Genomic DNA, 18,170 nt, shown 5'->3' with positions numbered 1-18,170 from the left:
TTCACTAAGTACCCTATATTTATTATGCAATTTTGCTTTACATTTATATATAATTATGGTAGGGTATGAGATATATTTTTGTCTTGCTTCTTTTTTGCTAAGTCTCCGTTCTGTTACGGGTCCGGGTGGTGGAACCTCTGTGCTTTGATGCAAGGAGGGACCAGAGGAGCGTAAATAAGTGCCTACTCGGATCGACCCAGGTCACACAGCAGCTTAGTCGACTCCGTGAACCAAGGAGGGACCGGGCAGGTGAACCAGGTGCCACTCTGGGACCGACCTTGCGTGAGAGGTGGTGACTCCCACAAGTCAGATGACAGGAGATGACCGGTACAGCGGATGAGCACGGCAGGTAGGTTGGCGGGTGATCCGGGTAGACAAGCAGGCGGGTACGGCGGATACCCAGACAGGTACTCCGGGTAAACGAGCAGGCGGGTGTTAGAACCCTTCTGTTTGTTTTTTCCATCTTGTGTTTTGCGGTCACGTGACCATCTGCCTTTATATTCCAGCTCCGCCCTTCTGGCTGTGCTGGACTTCAGTGTTTGACTTTCTCTAGCCTGGTGCTTCGGTGCCTTTCTCTGTCAGTTCGCTTAGCTCTTCTGGGACCTCTGGTACCTTTTGTCAGTTTGTGTTTTTGTGTTCTGCAACAACTTCTCTGTTTAGGAGGCGTCACATTTTTGTCCCAGTCCTTAGTTCTTTTAGGGACCCCTCCCTTAATGCTATAGGTCTTCGTTCAGACTAGCCGAGGACTAAGGCGGGTCTGTTCGCTAGGAACAGGCTGCCCGCTACATCGTAGGGATTCAGCTTAGTCTTACTGTAGGGACAGCTTTCTCCTATCTTTCCTTAGTACATGTTGCAGATCATAACAGCAGGTAACTGGCAGGTGCTCCGGGTTGGCAGGCTGGCGAGCACGGCTGGTAACTGGCAAGTGCTCCGGGTAGGCAGGCAGGCGGGCACGGTAGGTAATATGGCAGGTGCTCCCGGTATGCAGTCTGGCGGGCACAGCGGGTAACTGGCAGGTGCTCCGGGTAGGCTGGCTGGTGGGCACGGCTGATAGACAGACTGGTGGGCAGGGCTGTTAGACAGACTGGTGGGCAAGGAACCTGAGGGCTGAGGAGAGTGTTAGCACACAAACAACAACGTTTCACAGGCACCTACATTTTGGAGGAGGTGCTTAATAAAGGGGCAGTCCTCCGGCCATTGGCCGGGGCCTCTTTAGGACGGCACGCGCGGCCCCTTTAAGAGGGAGGAAGCATGCACGCACCCTAAGCACAGTGCCCGGGAAGCTGCATGCAGTGCGCGCAACAGCAGCAGGGGAACAGGAAGACGCCGGACCGGGACCACGGCGGTAAGGGGAATGGCGTCTCTGCCCGGCAGGAGGCAGAGACGCCGATGCTACACGTTCTTTGTAATCTACGGTAGACACCCCCGAATTCTGTTTCCCGTCTCTTCTTCAGTGGACAATCCTGCCGCGGAGTCTCTCGTCAGTGACTTTTTGATGATTTGGGAAGACACTAGATCTGCGCTTCTTCACTCCTCCGAGCGGATGAAGAAGCATGCTGATAAGAGACGTCTGGATCCGCCTCTGTTTCATCTGGGAGACAAGGTCTGGCTTTCCTCCAAATATGTCCGTCTCAAGATACCATCATACAAGTTGGGCCCGCGGTTCATCAGTCCTTTCGAGATTTTGTACCAAATAAATCCAGTGGCGTACAAGCTGAAACTCCCTGCCTCTTTACGGATTCCCAATTCCTTTCATGTGTCTCTCATCAAGCCTGTTGTCCTTAATCCTTTCTCTGACGATCCAGGTACCACTCCAACTCCAGTCTCCACTGAGGACGTCTTTGAGGTAGAGAATATTTTGGCCATCAAGAGGGTAAGAAGAAAGCCTTTCTTTCTTGTGGATTGGAAGGGGTTTGGTCCTGAGGAGAGGTCTTGGGAACCCAGGGAGAACATTCATGCCCCTCGTCTTCTAGAAAAATGTCTTGGGGGGCCTAAAGAAGAGGGGGCGTAAAGTGGGGGTACTGTAGTGTCGGCGTCTCTGCCTCCTGCTAGGCAGAGACGCCAATCCCCTCACCGCCGTGGTCCCGGTCTGGCATCCTCCGGCTCCCCTTCCACGTCTGCCTGCACAGTTCCCCGGACTTCCCCTATGTAAGGCACCTCCTCCAAAATGGAGGTGCCTGTGCAAGATTGTTGTTTGTGTGCTAACACTCTCCTCAGTCCTCAGGTTCCAGTGCACGCCAGCCTGTCTAATAGCTGTGCCCACCAGCCTGTCTATCAGCCATGCCCGCCAGCTTATCAGCCGTGCCCGCCAGCTTATCAGCCGTGCCTGCCAGCTTATCAGCCGTGCCCGCCTGCCTGTCTATCTGCCGTGCCCACCAGCCTGCCTATCGGCCGTGCCTGTCTACCCGCATCACCTGCCTGTCTACCAGCCGTGCTCATCTGCTGTGCCTGTCGGCCTCAGCCATCAGTCCCATGGGAGTCGCCCGCTCTCACACAAGGTCGGTCCCAGAGTGGCACCTGGTTCACCTTCCCGGTCCCTCCTTGGTTCACGGAGTCGACTAAGCCGCCGTGTGGCCAGGGTCGGTCCGGGTAGGCACGTAGTTACGCCCCTCTGGTCCCTCCTTGTATCACAGCACAGAGGTTCCACCACCCGGATCCGTAGCACTCACCATTCTTTGCACCCCTTCATTTTTTTCATAGACTGTACAATATCTTCAGAACTAAATGGAAATGTACCAAATTTATATCCTCAGGATTTTCAGAATTAGTGGTGCAAAGTAATACAACAATAAAACATTGTTTTTCAACTTCCATGTTGCAATGTCAAAGAAGAAACATAATAAACAGCATGTGCAGCAATAAAGGCACCCCTAATTAATACTTGGTTGCACACACTTTGGCATTGATGACAGCCTCCAAACGTTTCCGGTAGCCATCTATAAGCTTCTTGCACTTCTCAGCTGGAATTTTCTCCCACTCTTCCTTTGCAGTTTAAGTGCTTGAATGTTTGCGGGGTTATTTTTCCCAATGGCAGATTTCAGCTCACCCCAAAGATTTTCAATGGGATTGAGGTCAGGACTCATAGCTGGCCATTTTAAAATAGTCAATTTTTTCTTTTTCAACCATTCCTGTGTACTTTTGGATGTGTCCTTTGGGTCATTGTCTTGCTGGAGGTCCCATGATCTTTGAGTTTAACCAAGTTTTCTTACACTAGGTAGGACATTCCGCTCTAAAGTCTCTTGATAATTCTCTGATTTCATGATTCCTGTGATACGGTCAATGCCTCCAGTAACAGATGCAGCAAAGCAACCCCACAGTTGTATCCTCTGCCATGCTTAATCCCTTTCCGACGTGGTATGTAATAGTACGCACCATGTCATCACCCCCTGTTCATTGTGGGCTCCGGAGCCGAGTCCACACTTAACCAAGCACATGTCAGCTGATCTATACAGCTGACATGTGCCCGCAATAGCCGCGGTGGAATCGCGATCCACCCGTGGCTGTTAACTAGTTAAATGCCGCTGTCAATCTCTGACAGTGGCATTTAACATTGCCACGCCGGAAGCGCATAACTTACCCGTCCATGGGTGACCCAGTCACATGATCATGGGTCACCGATGGGTTGGCATGACAACCCGGGGTCTGCAGGAGACCCCTGTGGTTGTCATGTCCATATAACTATGAGCGCCGACCACTGGGCGGCGCTCATAGCAAGTGAGCAAATCTACTACATACAGGTGATCTGCTCATCGCCTGTATGCAGCAGAGCAAGCAAGTACTGCTTCTAGTCTCCAATAGAGACTATTGAAGCAAGCAAAAAGTAAAAAAAGTTTTAAAAAATATAAAAAAAATAAAAAATAGATAAAAGTTTAATTTACCCGACTTTCGCCCCATTTAAAATAAAGCAATAAAAAAAAAAACACATACACATATTTGGTATCGCCGAGTTCAGAATCGCCCGATCTATCAATATAAAAGAATTAATCCAATCGGTAAACAGCGTAACGAGCAAAAAATTCTAAACGCCAGAATTACCTTTTTTAGTCACAGCAACATTGCAATAACGGGCAATAAAAACATTGTATCTACCCCAAAATGGTATTTATAATAACATTAGCTCGGCATGCAAAAAATAAGCTCTCACCCGGCCCCAAATCTCAAAAAATGGAGACCCTACAGGTCTCGGAAAATGGCTCCATTTATTTTATTTTTTTTAGAAAACGTTGAATTTTTTTTCACCACTTAAATAAAAAAGAACCTATACATGTTTGGTGTCTACGAACTCTCAATGACCTGGAGAATAATAATGGCAGGTCAGTTTTAGCATTCAGTGAACATGGTAAAAAAAAAAAACAACAACTGTGGAATTGCAATTTCACCGCACTTGTAATTTTTCTCCCGTTTTCCAGTACACAATATGGTAAAACCAGTGATGTTGTTCAAAATTACAACTCGTCCCACAAAAAAAAGGCCCTCACACGGCCATATTGACTGAAAAATAAAAAAGTTATGGCTATGGGAAAAAGGAGAGCAAAAAACAAAAAAGCAAAAAGGAAAGTGTTCCAGTCATGAAGGGGTTAAGCGTTGGTAAGGTGTCCTTTTTCTTATAAGCTTCATTGCGCCATCTGTAAACAAACTGTTGCTTTACATTGCCAAAAAGCTGTATTTTTCTTTCATAAGTCCACAGAACATTTTCCCAGAAGGATTGTGACTTGTTAAGGTACTCTTTGGCAAAGATCATTCGTTCCTTTTTATGTTTTTCCTTAAGCAATGGTTTCTTCCTTGGCCTTCGCCCATAAAGCTCTGCATGGTTTAGTGTGCTGTATATGGTACTTTTGAAACCATGACCCCAGACTGTTCCAGGTTGGCCTTCTGGTCTTTAGATGTTTGACGTAGTGTTTTTTCCACCATTCGCACCAGCCTTCGAAGTCCTGCGAGGTTCTTGACGGTAACATTGTGCACTGTTGAAACTGGGATACTAAGGTCTTTGAAGATGGCCTTAAACCCTCTTGTGTTTGCTAATAATAGCAGTTCTGATGTCCTCAGACAGCTCCTTTATCTTCAACATTGTGACAAAGGAACAGGGTCTACCATGTGGCTTTTTAAAACACTGTCGTCATCATTCATTGGCTAATTCATGTCACATGGGCACCAACAATTAATCATAAGTGAATCTGTTTTGAGATTTACCACAAACAAGTCAAAATGTGATTCCATACTAAATTAATGTAAAGGGTGCCAATACCAGTGACACAGCAAGCTTTGTTTCTTCTATTTTTCCCTTCCATTGTTTTTGGTTTTAAATTATTGTTTATCATTTGCTCTTTTGTATTTAACATGAGTGCTCTATACAAAAAAAACTCTTTCACTTGATTTATTTTTTTCAGGAGATATTCCACATTATGTACTTAAACTTCATAGGTGCTAATAACAATGATCAGAACTGTATCCATAGAAGATAATTGAAAATACTATTTTTTAATTAATTTTTTTCTCCTCTCTTTCTTTTTAAAAGGCTTTGATACAGCTTTGTACATTTTGAGAGAAATGAGGAATGCTGGCATAAAGATATAACAGTAGATATATTTACTTATCATCAATATAATCATCTTGAATGTTAAAATCCTTTTCTCATATGATATAGTTTTTTGAGATTCAGTAGTATTTAAGCTATTCGTGTTACATATATATGGAGACTTTTTCTTACAGGATATTATTTATCTTTGTGAAATACGTTTTTGAGTTATTAATTAATCTTTCATTTTGTGTACCATTTTCTTTTTCCTGTTGTGTGTTTTTTTTTCTTCCTCCCTCCCCACACCTTTTCTTTCTCTCCCTCCCTTTTTTTCTCTTTTCCTGTGTATACATAGGTCATTTGTATACTACATGTAGCGTGTATACCATGGTAGCCGATGTCATTTGTACACTACATGTAATGGGTGTCATTTGTATACTACACACAGTGGATACACTAATGTAGCAGGTTTCATTTGTATACTACATGTAGTGGATAAGCTAATGTAGTGGGTGTCATTTGTACACTACATGTAACGGATTCACTAATGTAGCGGGTGTCATTTGTATACTATATGTAGTGAATACTCTAATGTAGCGGTTGTCATTTGTATACTACATGTAGAGGGTACACTAATGTAGCGGCTGTCATTTGTATACTATATTTAGTGAATAAACTAATGTGGCAGGTGTTATTTGTGTGCTACATGTAGTGTATAAACTAATGTAGTGAGTATCATTTGTAATCTACATGTAATGGATACACTATTGTAGCTGGTGTTATTTGTATACAACATGTAATGGATACACTAAGGTAGCAGATGTCATTTGTATGCTACATGTGACGCGCCCCCTGGGACATATTCCTTTTTGAGGGGAATACCCGGCACCGGATCAGATGGGGGGGTTGTAGTCTCCGAGCGGCTGTGACCCGGCCCGTGCCCAGGGCGTCAAACTCAGTGTTATCTGGCAGTCCTACAGATGTTATTGAGTTCTTTTGTGTCGACTATGCCACCCGTTGTGATGCGGTCACTGTGGCCGCCGCTGCAGCAGGGTCCGCTGAGGCTGATGGTGGGTGCGCAGCTTGGTGGGATAACCCCCAACGGGAGGGGTATAGCCTCAGGGGGGACAGGTGCAGAGGATGGGGGTTGTGGTGGTGCAGTGCAGCCGGCAATGAAGACAGAGTCGGGTTGTGCAGTTAAGGGTGTTTACTTACTGCAGATGTTGTACTGGTCACTCCAGCTTCGAGTGACCACCCGAGCCGTGCTGCGTCCACCAGGTCCTGGATCCAGCCAACCCCCAAACAAGTCCGGAGCGTGGCCCTGAGCTCTCCTTCTGTCCCGTTCTCTGGCCGTCCCCACCAGTGATCCACCTAGGTCCAGCTCCCTCGGGCCTTCTGTTGGGACACCCTTGGCCTTGGGTTCCCTGACCCTTCATGTGGTGTGCCTTCGGGGTGGATGTGATGGGTGACCGTGGCAAACGCTGCCCACGATCTCCGGTCTCTGGCTAGGGTGTGTTTTCTGCCCCCACCAGCTTGGGATCCGGTACCCTGTGCCGACTCTTCACCCGGGGATTTAAGTTGGGATCTTGGAGTCCTTTTCTGCTGTTTCCCCCTCTGGGTCTCTCTCTCTCTTCTCCTCTCTCACTCTGGGTCTTTCTTCTCCTCTGCTGGCTGACTTGTTCTCTGCATCTGACCCTGATCTTAGTTGGTGCCCACCTTATATACACCCTCTATGTGTGAGCTCAGGTGACCAGCACCCAATGAGCTCCTATCTTTACCCAGGCTGCTCCCCCTATCTGCCCCTACACTACTTGGGATGTACCACCCCCCTCCCACTCCAGCCAGGAACAGACTCGGTCGTACCTGCACATTTCTAAGTGGGAGTACCGTCGGTCTGCTCCTCGGAAATGGGATGTGTGTAGTGCATGCAGCCTACCGAGCTCAGTTCCACACTCCATCCTTACCCGGGAGTGGAATATCACACCTCTGGGTTGAGGTGCAATACCCCTGTAGCAGCCGAATCCTCAGGGTGCTACATTCCCCCCTGGTAAATCACAGCACGTCCTCGGGCTGTAAGACATAAATAACACCAAAAACATACATTTTTTTTTTTTTCATAAACATATAAAACAACATATATTAGCAAATAAAACATTCTCGTCGCCTCTGGCTCCTCCTCCGGTCACTGTGCAACGTGTGACCGGGTAAAGTGCGACAGTCTCTCTGGAAAACTGGTTTTCCTATAAAACCAGTAGGGGGCGCTTTAGGAAGCGCAACTATATACAGGGGAAGTTGGCCGCTCTCAGTCCTCGGCCAGGTAAAGGGAAGGGAATGGCTGCTCACAGTCCTCAGCCTGGTATGGATACGGAATTACGGGTGAATGGATGAACAGTTCACTCAGCTGGTCCCAACGGGGACTATATATATGTAGCAACAGTTTCTTTGGTACCCGGTCGGGTAACTATTTACATCCACTGCTCTGCCGCACTCAACGGCGTCTTCCTCCTGCTCTTTGCTTGTAGCTGGTTGTAACTTCAGACCCATCCGGGTCCTCTTGCTCCTCCTCCTCGCACCGCAACTCCTCCTCCGTCAGGCGGTGTACGTGGAGGGCATAAGGTCCTTTGGCACACTTGTGCCGGGTAAAGGTGACCTCGTCTCCGATGTAGAGGTCACGACCTCTGTGCCCCTCCGGCAGATGGGACTCCACGTCTCTGCGCGTGACAAAGACGTCGCCGGGGGTGTTGTTGTCTCGGATGAAGCCCCACCCATGCTGCTGGTTGAACTTGATCACTGTCCCGATGGTGCGGGGACAATGCGCTGCACGGGGGTCCCTCCTGGTCCGGCTCTTCTGCTCGGCGCTCCTTATTTGGGCCTGTTGTTCCCGGACCCGCCTCTCTCTCCGCTCCCTCGCAAACTCTTCGAGCTGCTGTCGGCAACACTCAGCGCGCTCTGCTGCAGCTGCCCTAGTTTCCTGAGTGAACCCCATTAGATCTTCTCCGGTGGGGTCCCACTCAAACTGTGCTTCCGCTAGCGGGGGCGAGATCCGTGCCACGGGCTTCGGAGCCGGAATCAGGGGTTCATCCAGGGGTCTTAGTCTCTGCTGCCGTTCCAGCTCATGGTATTCTTCGGGCCAGATGAAGGGCCGCCCGTCCGGCCATGTGAGCTGGCTGAACAAGTCCTCCCCCAGGTGTGGCACCCTTGGTTTTACGGGTGCGGGCGCGGTGGTGGTGGCGCCCGGGTTGCCCAGGCCTTGCGGCCAGGCCTGGGGCACCTGGAAGGTGAAGGGCACCGTTAGGACGGCGGCGCCCTGGGCTACCTGGCCTTGCGGCCAGGCCGGAGGCTCCGCGGAGATAGGGGGCGCTGTTGGTGATGCGGCGCCCGGGGGTACTAGGCCTTGCGACCAGGCTGGTGGTATTTCCTGCTTTGTCACGCTCCGGGTCGAGGCGCGTGACGTCACAGGGGTCGCTGCGGCGGCTTCCGGTCGGGGCCTAGTCCATAGCGGTGACATGGCGGCTACGGGCACAGCAGGGGGACTTTCGGGCTCTGCGACGGGGAGCTGGGGCAGGTGGGCGGTTTCCCGGCTTGGGGTATAGGCGTCCCCTTTACCTGCCTCCATGCGTTCGGCTCCCTTCTCGGCGCCGTCTTCAGCCTTTGGTCCTCCCGCGCCATCCTCAGAGGCGGTCTGCTTCCTCTTCCAGGGTAGCGTGCTCCGTTGACTGGTCTCAGCTTGCTGGGCCATCTCCCGGCTCCATTCCGCCAATATCTCGCGCTGTACCCGGGCCATCCTCCGTGCGAGGCCCTCCAGGGCGGTCTGTGCACACTCCCGGTCTCGGGGGAGCTGTGCTAGGACCTCCACTAGGCCTAGTGGGGTCGTGGTGTCTAGCAGGCTCCTGACCAACGGGTCGTGCTGCTCTGCTCTTCTTCCAGCAGGCTCCTGGCCAGCGGGCCGGTGCTGCTCTGCTCTCCTTCCTCGGTCTCTAGCAGACTCCTGGCCAACGGGCCGGTGCTGTTCTGCTTTCTCTCCATATCCGGGTAAGCTCCTCCGCTACTCCTCGTTAGACTTCTTGCCTCCAGGTGCGCTCGCTCCAGACTGCTCCAGGCGGCACCCATTTTCGTTCTTTTCTTTCGTCTCCTCCCACTTAGAGGGCGGTCCCGGGGCAACTCGGTGACTGTCAGCTCCAGGGGCAGTTCTTTCACGCTGACAGACACCTCCAGCATCACAGTCTCTGTTGGTGGGGGCGGTTTCCACTTTTGGCGCCATTTTCTGTCCTGGCCCACGATGGGAGGCGGCCTCCTGCCCTCCTTTGGCACGCCCATAATGGCGTCCGCTGCTCTTCCAAGGCGGGAAATCTGCGGATTTGGCGGGAAGCGTCGCCCAGTGGCGGGAAACTCCGCAGATGGCGGGAACAAGCTGGAAATGGCGGACAATCGGCGGGAAACGACCTGTGATGGGGTCCGATGGCGTGGACCCTCCGGAACCAGCGGGAGACTTCTTTCTGAGGTAAACTTGCACTTTTCTTCAGGCACGCAGTACCCGGGTGTTGCGGGCACGTAATCCTGCCGACTACGCCAAAGTTGACGCACCCCCTGGGACATATTCCTTTTTGAGGGGAATACCCGGCACCGGATCAGATGGGGGGGTTGTAGTCTCCGAGCGGCTGTGACCCGGCCCGTGCCCAGGGCGTCAAACTCAGTGTTATCTGGCAGTCCTACAGATGTTATTAAGAGTTCTTTTGTGTCGACTACGCCACCCGTTGTGATGCGGTCACTGTGGCCGCCGCTGCAGCAGGGTCCGCTGAGGCTGATGGTGGGTGCGCAGCTTGGTGGGATAACCCCCAACGGGAGGGGTATAGCCTCAGGGGGGACAGGTGCAGAGGATGGGGGTTGTGGTGGTGCAGTGCAGCCGGCAATGAAGACAGAGTCGGGTTGTGCAGTTAAGGGTGTTTACTTACTGCAGATGTTGTACTGGTCACTCCAGCTTCGAGTGACCACCCGAGCCGTGCTGCGTCCACCAGGTCCTGGATCCAGCCAACCCCCAAACAAGTCCGGAGCGTGGCCCTGAGCTCTCCTTCTGTCCCGTTCTCTGGCCGTCCCCACCAGTGATCCACCTAGGTCCAGCTCCCTCGGGCCTTCTGTTGGGACACCCTTGGCCTTGGGTTCCCTGACCCTTCATGTGGTGTGCCTTCGGGGTGGATGTGATGGGTGACCGTGGCAAACGCTGCCCACGATCTCCGGTCTCTGGCTAGGGTGTGTTTTCTGCCCCCACCAGCTTGGGATCCGGTACCCTGTGCCGACTCTTCACCCGGGGATTTAAGTTGGGATCTTGGAGTCCTTTTCTGCTGTTTCCCCCTCTGGGTCTCTCTCTCTCTTCTCCTCTCTCACTCTGGGTCTTTCTTCTCCTCTGCTGGCTGACTTGTTCTCTGCATCTGACCCTGATCTTAGTTGGTGCCCACCTTATATACACCCTCTATGTGTGAGCTCAGGTGACCAGCACCCAATGAGCTCCTATCTTTACCCAGGCTGCTCCCCCTATCTGCCCCTACACTACTTGGGATGTACCACCCCCCTCCCACTCCAGCCAGGAACAGACTCGGTCGTACCTGCACATTTCTAAGTGGGAGTACCGTCGGTCTGCTCCTCGGAAATGGGATGTGTGTAGTGCATGCAGCCTACCGAGCTCAGTTCCACACTCCATCCTTACCCGGGAGTGGAATATCACACCACTGGGTTGAGGTGCAATACCCCTGTAGCAGCCGAATCCTCAGGGTGCTACACATGTAGTGAATACACGAATTTAGCTGGTGTTATTTGTATACTATATGTAGTGAATACACTAATTTAGCTGGTGTTATTTGTATACTATATGTAGTGAATACACTAATTTAGCTGGTGTTATTTGTATACTACATGTAGTGAATACACTAATTTAGCTGGTGTTATTTGTATACTACATGTAGTGAATACACTAATTTAGCTGGTGTTATTTGTATACTACATGTAGTGAATACACTAATTAATTTAGCTGGTGTTATTTGTATACTACATGTAGTGAATATGAAAATGTAGCAGGTGTCATTTGTATATGACATGTAATGTATACACTAATGTAGCGGGTGTCATTTGTATACGACATGTAGCGGGTGTCATTTGTATACGACATGTAGCGGGTGTCATTTGTATACTTCACGTAGTGGTTACACTGATTTAGCAGTTTCATTTGTATACTACATGTAACGAGTAAACTAATGTAGCAGGTGTCACTTGTATATGACATGTAATGGGTACACTAATATAGCGATTGTCATTTTTATACTACATGTAGCGGCTACACTAATGTCGCAGGTGTCATCAGGGCATTACTGCTCTTAATGCCGTATGGGGCCCGATGAGCAGAAGTAAAGAGGGGTGGCCCAGACCCAGTTTTGCTCCCCCCTCTTTAGCTTCTTCTCACTGGGCCCCAAGGTATAAAAAGTAGGGTGCACTGACGCGCCGCTATTGGCGGCACATATCTCGCTGCAGGGACCTTTCCCGGAGCTCCACGGCCATCAACACTGAACGGATGAGCAGCTCCAGCTACCTCCACCTTTTCTGTGACGTCTGGTGACGGCATGTTCACAATGACGTTATCTCTTACATGCTGGCATGTACACCCGCCACTCTTCAGGACATCAGAAGTGCAGCTGCGCCTGCAGGAGATCATGAGAGGTAAGCGTGAAAAACCTTTTTTAGGGTATGTGCACACGTTCAGGATTTGAAACAGAAATTTCCTGAGCATTTTTGCTTCCCCCTGGCAGAAAAAACGCATGCATTTTTGACGCGTTTTTACATGCATTTTTTTAAGCGTTTTTGTACATAAATGAATGCTTTTTGGAGCTAAATAAAGTTATTTGGTGGGACATTGCTTAAACCCTTGGATTACCATAGAACTGGGGTGAGTATATTGGTTCATTTAAATGATTAAAGAATGTGTCTGCTGTAATTCAAATAAAGTGTTTACACCGTGTCTGTGTGTTGGTTTAACTCTTTACTTTACTTTCATTGGGTTTGGTCATAAAAAGGTCTGATTGACACCTTGACATAACCAAACAAAAGAGCTGGGTGTCAGATAGTCCCATTCACCCAATCTTCATTAGCATTTCTATTCATGTAATTGATGCGACTGCTGTGAGTTGTTAATTTTAGCCTGGGAAGGTGCCATTAGGCAAACATTTTCCCTGGCCATAATTAACATTTCACAGCTAGTTCGTTAGCCACTACATCCCACCGATCAGCACGCAGCAGTGCTTTGGACACAATGTATTTATGTTGCGTCCAAAACGCGGTGTTCTAATGCCCCACGTTTGTTGTCAGTACATGTGAATCCACCGCATATAATGACACTTCAATCGGTCAAAATCTGCAGCAGAGACTAGTGTGTCCGTTAAGGAAATTGGCATGCTGCGGGTGAGTTTGGGTACGTGACCACGGTCAGGAGCCGCTGCAGGTTTGACGCTGTGTGTTTATACAGCATCAAACTCAAGGCATCCAGATGTTACAGCATAGTGGATGGGATCTCTAGAAATCCAATATCCACTATGCGTGCATCAGAGGCTGCGGATCACCCATGGACACTGACATGCGGCGCGTCTTTCAGGACCGCAGCATGTCAAATTCTCTTGCGAAGTCGCTAGTCTTCACAACAGAAATTAGACCAGTAGAAAGTACTGAATGCGGTAAATCCGCATGGTTCAGTGAACACATGTGGATTTACCTGCATTCAATAGAATGCAACATTTTGGATGCAGAAAAAATTTGCGTCCAAAGCGCTGCTATGTCCGGATCGTGGGCACAGAGCCTAAAATTAAAAAAATGGTGTCGGCTCCTGCATCATTTTTATAACCAGCAGAAGGAAAGCCGACCGCTGAGGACTGATATTAGTAGCCGCGGAAGGGGCCATTAGCCAAAAATTTTCCATGGCTATTAATATCAGCCCACAGCTGTTCGTTTAGCCTTTACTGGCTAGATTACAGAGGGACGTCAGAAAAAAATTGACATGGGATCCCCCTATAAAATCTAACCAGCAAAGGTTAAACTAGACAGCTGCGGGCTGATATTAATAGCCATAGAAGGGGCCTTAGATACTAGTCCCCTCCGCGGCTAATAATATCACCGCTCAGCAGTCCCAGAGATGGCGCATCCATAAGATAAGACACCGCCAGAATAAAGCTTTTTAATGAAATAAAACACACACACGGTTCTACAATTTTTTTTATTACACGCCTCCGCGAAGCCCTCGATCGCCTTAAAAAAACGTAAAAAAACAAACAAACATATCTCTCACCTGTCCGCCGTCAACAAAGCAGTCCACGTACCGCCAACGAGTGTCCCACAACGATCTGGGTCACTTCTACAGCTGTGACATCAGCAATCAGCTGATTAGTGACGTCACTGAAGGTCCTGGCAGCTCGGTACACTGCAGGGCGCGGGCTCACGCCCTGCAGTGTACCGCTGGCCGCCGGGGAGACAGCATCACCGCTGGGGACCAGGAGGACTCTGGGGGCCGCTGGACAGGTGAATATGAAGGTTTATTTTTTATTTTTACTTTTTATTCTTTTTTTTTTTTACTACCGCGGGCACGTGGGCTGGTAAGACCTGACTGCTGGTCCTCCAATCCACGCTGTTCTCGCTGTTATCACCGCAATGGTAATCCAGAGCAGAAATTTCCACATCATGTGTGTAGCACATGCGGATTACCATTGCTATACATGACAAACCTACCAACATGCGGTTTAAATGTGTTTCTGCTGCGGAAAAACCGCATTGTGTGCACATAGCCTAAAAATAAATAAATATATAAAATGTATTAAATCGGTGGGAGGGGAGCAAATAATGATGAATGAAGAGGAATGTGGGATGGGGGACAGTTGATACCTATAATGATAAATAGGATATAATTATTTATTAGAAGTTTGTTTCAATTTTAAATATCGTTTGAAATCACCTTTATTGGGTTTTGTAGGTCTTTTTAGTATGGGATGCACATATACTATATACATACATAATATATATATAATTTTTGGGGGGTTGGAGTTGGGTTTTGTTTTTGTTATTTTCACTCATCCGCCTTCATGAATGGATTTTTTTTATGAAGGCTTAATTGTTTTTATCACTTGATTGTTTTCTATTATCTATGGGTCATTTTGACTTATATTTACATTATACTTTTGTCCCTTAGGGGTTTTCTTCAGGACATAAGTCCTGACTAATTAGGCGGTGTTTTTTTTTTAAGTGGGCGTTATAGTTCCTTTATATCTAAATAACATTTTTGTGACCATCTATTTAATACTATCTATATGGGGCGGAATATCTTACCTGGAATGTAACTATGCATAACTAGAACTCCGGTGATGTTATCTCCTCTCCCTCTTAAAACGTAGATTACATTGGGAACTGGTGACTAGTTGACGCATGCGCCTCATGATCTCGCTAAGGGGAATCCATTGACGGCTTCAATGTAGCTAGTGCGCATGTTAGTGACGTCAACGAGGGATTTCCCTATGACGTGCGCACAGCGTGAATGCCGGAAGTGGACTTTTGCTTCTGCGGCCACAGGGCGATGCGCATGCGCAATACAGACTAGTAATTATGGATGGCTCCACTATAAAAAGCGGCACAGCGTAACAGGGTTAGTACCTCCTTGTTGATAAAGCTAATGCGAAACGCACGTTCAAGGTGTCTCCCAGGTGTGAGCAGCACTATTTTTGATGGGTAAGTCATTATAATTTAGTGTGTTTATAGAATTGTTGTATGGCACATTTATCCTATGGCTAGCGCTGGGGTTAACTATATTTATGGCTGTACAAACAGCATAATACACCTGTTGATATCTATCTGAGCAATGCTGCATATGGAGAGTTGATAACTATAGGTGCATGCGCTGAAATATATCCATATAGAAGAGACTTATTGTGTATTTTTGGATGCTGCTCACCCTACAGGGACTATATGTTGGGTCCTTCTAATCGCACCTCTATTTATTTAAATTAATTGTGGAATATGTATTTTATGATTATTTAATAAAGTTTATGTTTTTATAAGTGTATGACTCCGGTAGTTCTTGTAGGCATTGTATTCATGATGGAGTTCACTTTTTCCAGGTATATAGGTTCCAACTGGGACAAATAATGGGAGATCATCTGATCATTTACTTAAGTATCCCAAAATGTGGTTTTCTGTGAATTTATTAATAGTATTATCAGCCAGAGCAGCGGTCGGATGACAGGAGTAGCAGCCTCCTCTCCCGACCCGGGTACTACCCGCAGCGCGATTCCGGTGCAATTTCGAGCCTATTGATTTTCATTGAAATGCAACCATTCCGCATGTATAAATATTCTACTTGCGGGTTTGCTGCGATTAAATGCAAGTCAATGGCCGCAAATTCTCTGCGGAATCGCGATAGAAATGGTAATGCTGCGGATTTTAGGATTTTACCGCAATGGTAATCCGGAGCAGAAATTTCCGCATCATGTGCATAGCACATGCGGATTACAATTGCTAGACATGGCAGACCTATTAACATACGGTTTAAATGCATTTCCGCGGTGGAAAAAACACTGTGGAAATGGATAAAAAACGCATCGTGTGCACATAGACTAAAAATAAATAAATAAATAGATGAATAAATAAAATGTATTAAATCAGTGTGGGGGGAGCAAATAATGATGAATTAAGGATGTGGGACGGAGGACAGTGAATGATGACGTAATGAGGTGGGGAGGCGCAAATAATGAATTGGAGATGGGGAGAGAAAATGAAGAATTGAAGGTGGGGGACAGCAAATAATGAATTGAGGGTGGTGGGTGGGGAGAGCAAATGGTGAATTGATGGTGGGTGACAGGGGACAGCAAATGATGATTTGAAGGTGAGGGGAGCAAATGCTGATGTATTGAGACTGGGCGATCATAGACAGTAAATGTTGATGAATTGAGGGTGAAGGGTGGGGAACAACAAATGATAATGAACAGGGGATGAGGTGAAGCAAATAATGATAAATTGAGGGTAGGAGAGAGTAAATTATGCATTGAGTGTAGGGGAGAGCAGTTGATAATGAATAGATTGGTAGAAAGAGGTCATGGCATGATGAATTGAGGCAGAGGGAGGCATGTAAATATAATGAATTGGGAGAGCGGGAGATACAGAGGATGCAGGAGTGTGACTGGTAATGAATTGGGGGAAAGAGTACAGGTTCTGATTAATTTATATTTTTATTGGGTGGGGAAAGTGGTTATTTATGGTTAGTGGGGGGCACAGAATACAAAATGAAAAAAAAAATAAAAACCAAAAACAAAAAGTAAAGACAAAAATAGAAGAGATGGAAAAGATGGAGAAGAGTGAAACAAAGAAATTAAATACTGAAATGATGTACAGATGGCCATACTTAGGAGAATGAGGGATTTAGGTGACCACATTTATACTATACCATAAGGTGCCCGGTGAGAGGTGGAAGAGGGACAAACTAGTGAGAGCCGATGCCGGCCCTGTCATCGATGGATTTCAAAAAAGATAGTCTGTGGGGTCCATTATGACTATCGCCCCGCCCTTATCTCCTGGCTTAATAACCAGTGATTTATCATTGGATAGTGAGGAGATGGCTTCTCTTTCCCCTGCTGTGAGATTGGGGGTGTAGTGTAGGTCACCCTTACTAATTTCCCTGTTGAGACCACTGATATCCCGTTCTATCAATGTGATAAACATTTCTACCGGATGGTGGTTTTTGGGAGGCATATACGTGATTTTGGTACGTAATCCCAGGGTTTCAAGGTCTAATAGTGAGGTGTTGGGTGTGGTAGTGGGTCTTGGGGGTGCCTGTGGTTGTGAGAAGTCTGCTTTCAGGTGTAGATTGTGATAGAACCTCTGTAGGTCCATACTCAGTTCCAAGGGGTTGTGTGTATAGGAGGGGCAAAACGACAAACCTTTCTGTTAAAGGGCCAGTTGGTTACTATCTAGGTTCTTGGAGAAGATGTTAACCACGAGTGGGGGAGGTGTTGCCTACCTGTGAACGCGTGATCATCTGGTTTCTTGTTTCCCCATAGGCATTGCCTCCCCCCCACCGCCTCGTCTTCCTTTAGGATGGCCTCTCTGGTCCCCTAAAAGAGAAGAGGTGGTAGAAAAAAAGAGCCCTGTCTGCTACCCTTTGAACTGGAGGATTCCTGGGAGAAGCGTCACCTGTATGGTCGCTGGGAATCCCGCCAGTGGTAGACCTTGTTTTGAATATAGTCCTCCGCATCTCTGAGGAACTTGGATCTCTTTCTCCTTTCCAAATTTTGATGATATCCTCGTAAGGTCTCTTGATTGAAGATCTGTTCGAAGCGGGTGCAATATTCTTTATCCTCTCTAAAGAAGGTGGGATGGAGGGGTAGTCTTAATCCTCTTGGTAACTGTTGTACACGTAGATATTCGGCGATCGTTATAGAGTGTAGTTCCAAATTTACAGATTTCCTGGTTTCCCTTTCCAGATCTCTATGTCTTAGCTCCTGAGCTGGAACTTGTAAAAATCGCTTGATGCCGTATGTTATGTTCTGCTACCAGAGCTAAGGAAAGAGAGGAGATCTGTCCCTACGATAGAACTCAGCTGAATCCCTACGATGTAACAGGGAACCTGATCCTGCGATCAGAC

General features: G+C 47.8%; 1 protein-coding gene across 1 annotated transcript in view; it reads left to right on the top strand.

Annotated features, from left to right (window-relative positions):
• The first annotated feature begins 15,191 nt into the window (after window positions 1-15,191).
• The window catches only part of LOC141273774 (pepsin A-like), a 97,057-nt gene continuing 94,078 nt past the window's right edge, over window positions 15,192-18,170 (top strand). The window contains exon 1 of the mRNA XM_073686117.1: window positions 15,192-15,262. Coding sequence (XP_073542218.1) covers window positions 15,207-15,262 — 56 coding nt within the window. The 5' untranslated portion in view covers window positions 15,192-15,206. The remainder of the gene's footprint in view (window positions 15,263-18,170) is intronic.

This window comes from Phyllobates terribilis, unplaced genomic scaffold, assembly GCF_046119375.1.
Source record: "Phyllobates terribilis strain yellow unplaced genomic scaffold, ASM4611937v1 Scaffold_5__5_contigs__length_657084704, whole genome shotgun sequence".
In the NCBI taxonomy this organism is placed as follows: domain Eukaryota; kingdom Metazoa; phylum Chordata; class Amphibia; order Anura; family Dendrobatidae; genus Phyllobates; species Phyllobates terribilis.
The sequence above is the reverse complement of the archived record's forward strand: the minus strand, read 5'-3'. Positions and strand labels throughout refer to the sequence as shown.